This window comes from Populus euphratica, unplaced genomic scaffold (assembly GCF_000495115.2).
Source record: "Populus euphratica unplaced genomic scaffold, PopEup_1.0 scaffold189.1, whole genome shotgun sequence".
Taxonomy (NCBI): domain Eukaryota; kingdom Viridiplantae; phylum Streptophyta; class Magnoliopsida; order Malpighiales; family Salicaceae; genus Populus; species Populus euphratica.
Genome location: NW_011500030.1, coordinates 209618 through 212274, shown reverse-complemented (window position 1 = coordinate 212274; position 2657 = coordinate 209618). Strand labels below are relative to the sequence as shown.

General features: G+C 35.0%; 1 protein-coding gene across 2 annotated transcripts in view; it reads right to left on the bottom strand.

The window, feature by feature from the left end:
- Nucleotides 1-1228: 1228 nt before the first annotated feature.
- The window catches only part of LOC105142424 (E3 ubiquitin-protein ligase ATL42), a 1721-nt gene continuing 292 nt past the window's right edge, over nt 1229-2657 (bottom strand). The window contains exon 2 of one of the 2 annotated variants that reach the window (XM_011050050.1): nt 1229-2649. In XM_011050050.1, the coding sequence (XP_011048352.1) occupies nt 1416-2649 (1234 nt within the window). In that variant the 3' untranslated portion in view covers nt 1229-1415. The other variant, XM_011050051.1, reaches the window with a different exon arrangement.

The following is a 2657-nucleotide window of genomic DNA, read 5'->3' as shown; positions in this document are numbered from 1 at the left end:
TATATATAATGCACGTTACCTTCAATAATCACTGTCGAACCTAGAATAAAAAATAAACAATCACTTGCGTAAGATACATGTCAATTAGCAATTCTAGTTTTTCCAAGGGTTCATCTGATCCTTTATCCCTGTTACCCCTTGCAATCTAATTATGGATTTATATTAAAAATTAAATCAATTGTGGATGCAACTACTGAGGTTAAACTTTCCACGAAAAACAAAAAAAACCCACCAATATCTAGACAGAAAAGACGAAATGTCTTGTTGATCAAGATGCTTTCTTTCTAATGGGCAGAGGTGAGCATTGATTCCTGGACTGTTTATACCGCGGACCACATATCTTTTTAATTAATATTCTTTTAGTATTTTGATATACAATGTTAAAAATAAAATATATTTTTTAATATATATATATATATATTTAAAATAATCTAAAAAAACCATGTTACCAAACCAGTTTTAAACAATTTTTAGAATTATGAACTCAACCCGAAAGTGAATAAAAAACTAAACTAATTGACGGGTTTTTTTTTTTTTTTATTTACATGGATGTTTGGGCCAGCTTGCGTGTATCATGACTAATTCCACGACCCACTGAACAGCCTGCAAGCCTGACAAGCATGTAAGGCACTGCGGAAGTGACAAACGTGTACAATGAGATTCGAACCCGGGTGCAGATAAAGGGAATAAATCCCTCCCACTATTGAACTAAGACTTCTAGTGCAATTGACGGGCTTTTTTTAGTTAAGTTATGAGCCGAATTATCTTCTTAACTAAGAATACCCAAAACATTTAGAAAACTGTATAGTCTGATTAATTTCATGTTATGTTTTATAAATATTCTGAATAATTCTATTAATACAATCACCACTGCTGTTAAAGTTTAAAAAAAAAATGATTCAAAACCATATAATAAGTGGTTTAATAATAAAAACTTGAAATTAATTTTTTTTTTTAATTTTAAATTTGAATATTATGATTACTAATATAATAATAACTAAGAATTTATATAACTATTAATTTTAATATCTATAAAATTAGTTAAAATATATATAAAAATATTATGTATATACAATTTAATACAAAAAAATTGGAATCTTCGAAACGTAAACGATGGGCATACCAACACACCAATCAATTATGAAAGAAGGAAAAAAGAAACACATGGATGCATGATTGACACATCATTAACTAATTAGCGAACTGGGCTGGAGTTCATGTGAATTCATGAAAATAAAGAGAAATTTCTATGTATTCCTAAAGAAAAATTCACTGCGCAAATGAAACTTTTTTTCGAATGGCTTACATTTAAATTCAGTATCTGCAAATCTCACCAAATCCCAAGAACCTGAAAAATGTGAACATCGTGGAAAGTAAAGAGTAAAAAACAGCAGATGAAAATAAAGATTTATGTTTTATACATCTAAAGTGTGTCTTGTGTTTTCAGTTTGTTGAATCCTTCTTTCTCTATTGGCAAACCACTGAACTGTTCTTCTGGCAATTGGCAACCAAAGCTGCCTCTGTCTGTCTGCCTGTGCATTACTTCCAGCCTGTGAAGACACTCTGTTAATGGTGTCCTTGAGACCAAAGCTTCTAATCCTAGAAAAAGCAGTGATCTCAGATACCGATCTTCTGTCAGTTGAATTTATAATCCTTGATGTCTGACCTAAAATCCCTTTTGATTCTGATGTTGAAGGTTGACATTGAATTGAAATTGGAGATTTTTTGTTGACCGGACTAACCTTGCTTTCCAACAATCTTTTCATTTCTATTTCTTCCTTGATCTTCAAAACTTTCTCATCTTCTGTGTCTCTATTGGCTGTCGATTCCTCATCCAAATCGAGAGTATGGAACCTGTTGCTGGACATATCATGGAGCATCTCTGAATTCAAGAACATGAGGTCTGAAGAACTAGCACTGCTCCATCTATTCTTCAAGACCACATCAGATACAATAATTTTGTGCTTGAACTTATTGAACATCTTTTGATCGTTATCACTGCCTTCAACTTCTTCTTTGATCCATATTTCTTCTTCCTTGCTAACCTTTCCACTTTTACGGAAGCTGCTTCCGACGCTAAATCTCGATGACCCTTGACGATTTTCCTCCCTCTGGACAAACAACTCCACGTTTGAGTCTTCTCTAAGCTCTGATTGATTCCCCAGGTATCGCATGCTATTTGAATAAGTGAAGATTGTCGGGTCCTCTGGACTGACCTTTCGCCTGCAAAGAGGGCAGCTTGAATGTTTTTCGAGCCACTCATCGACGCAGTTAATGTGAAAGGCATGCTTACATTTCGGCAGCAACCTGAGAATTTCAATATCTTCAAATTTTGAGAGGCAGACTGCACATTCAAGCCCTTCTCTTGATCCTTTAAGAGAAGTAAATCTGAAGAAAGGAAGCGACTCTATTACTGTCTTATCGATCCCAGAGAATCGAGATGCTGATCTAGTGAGTGCCGGACCATTTTCTGAACCACCATGAACAAGACCTCCCCTGTGGCAGAACTTCGCATAGAGGAGGAGGATAAAAGTTAGCGAAAAGATGAGGAAGAGAACTCCTATAACAACAGCAAGACTGGGTCGGAAATTCGAGACAGCATCCTGTGAAGGTCCATTCCCCTGGATGAAAGTATTCTGAGCTTGGACTCGGAAGAG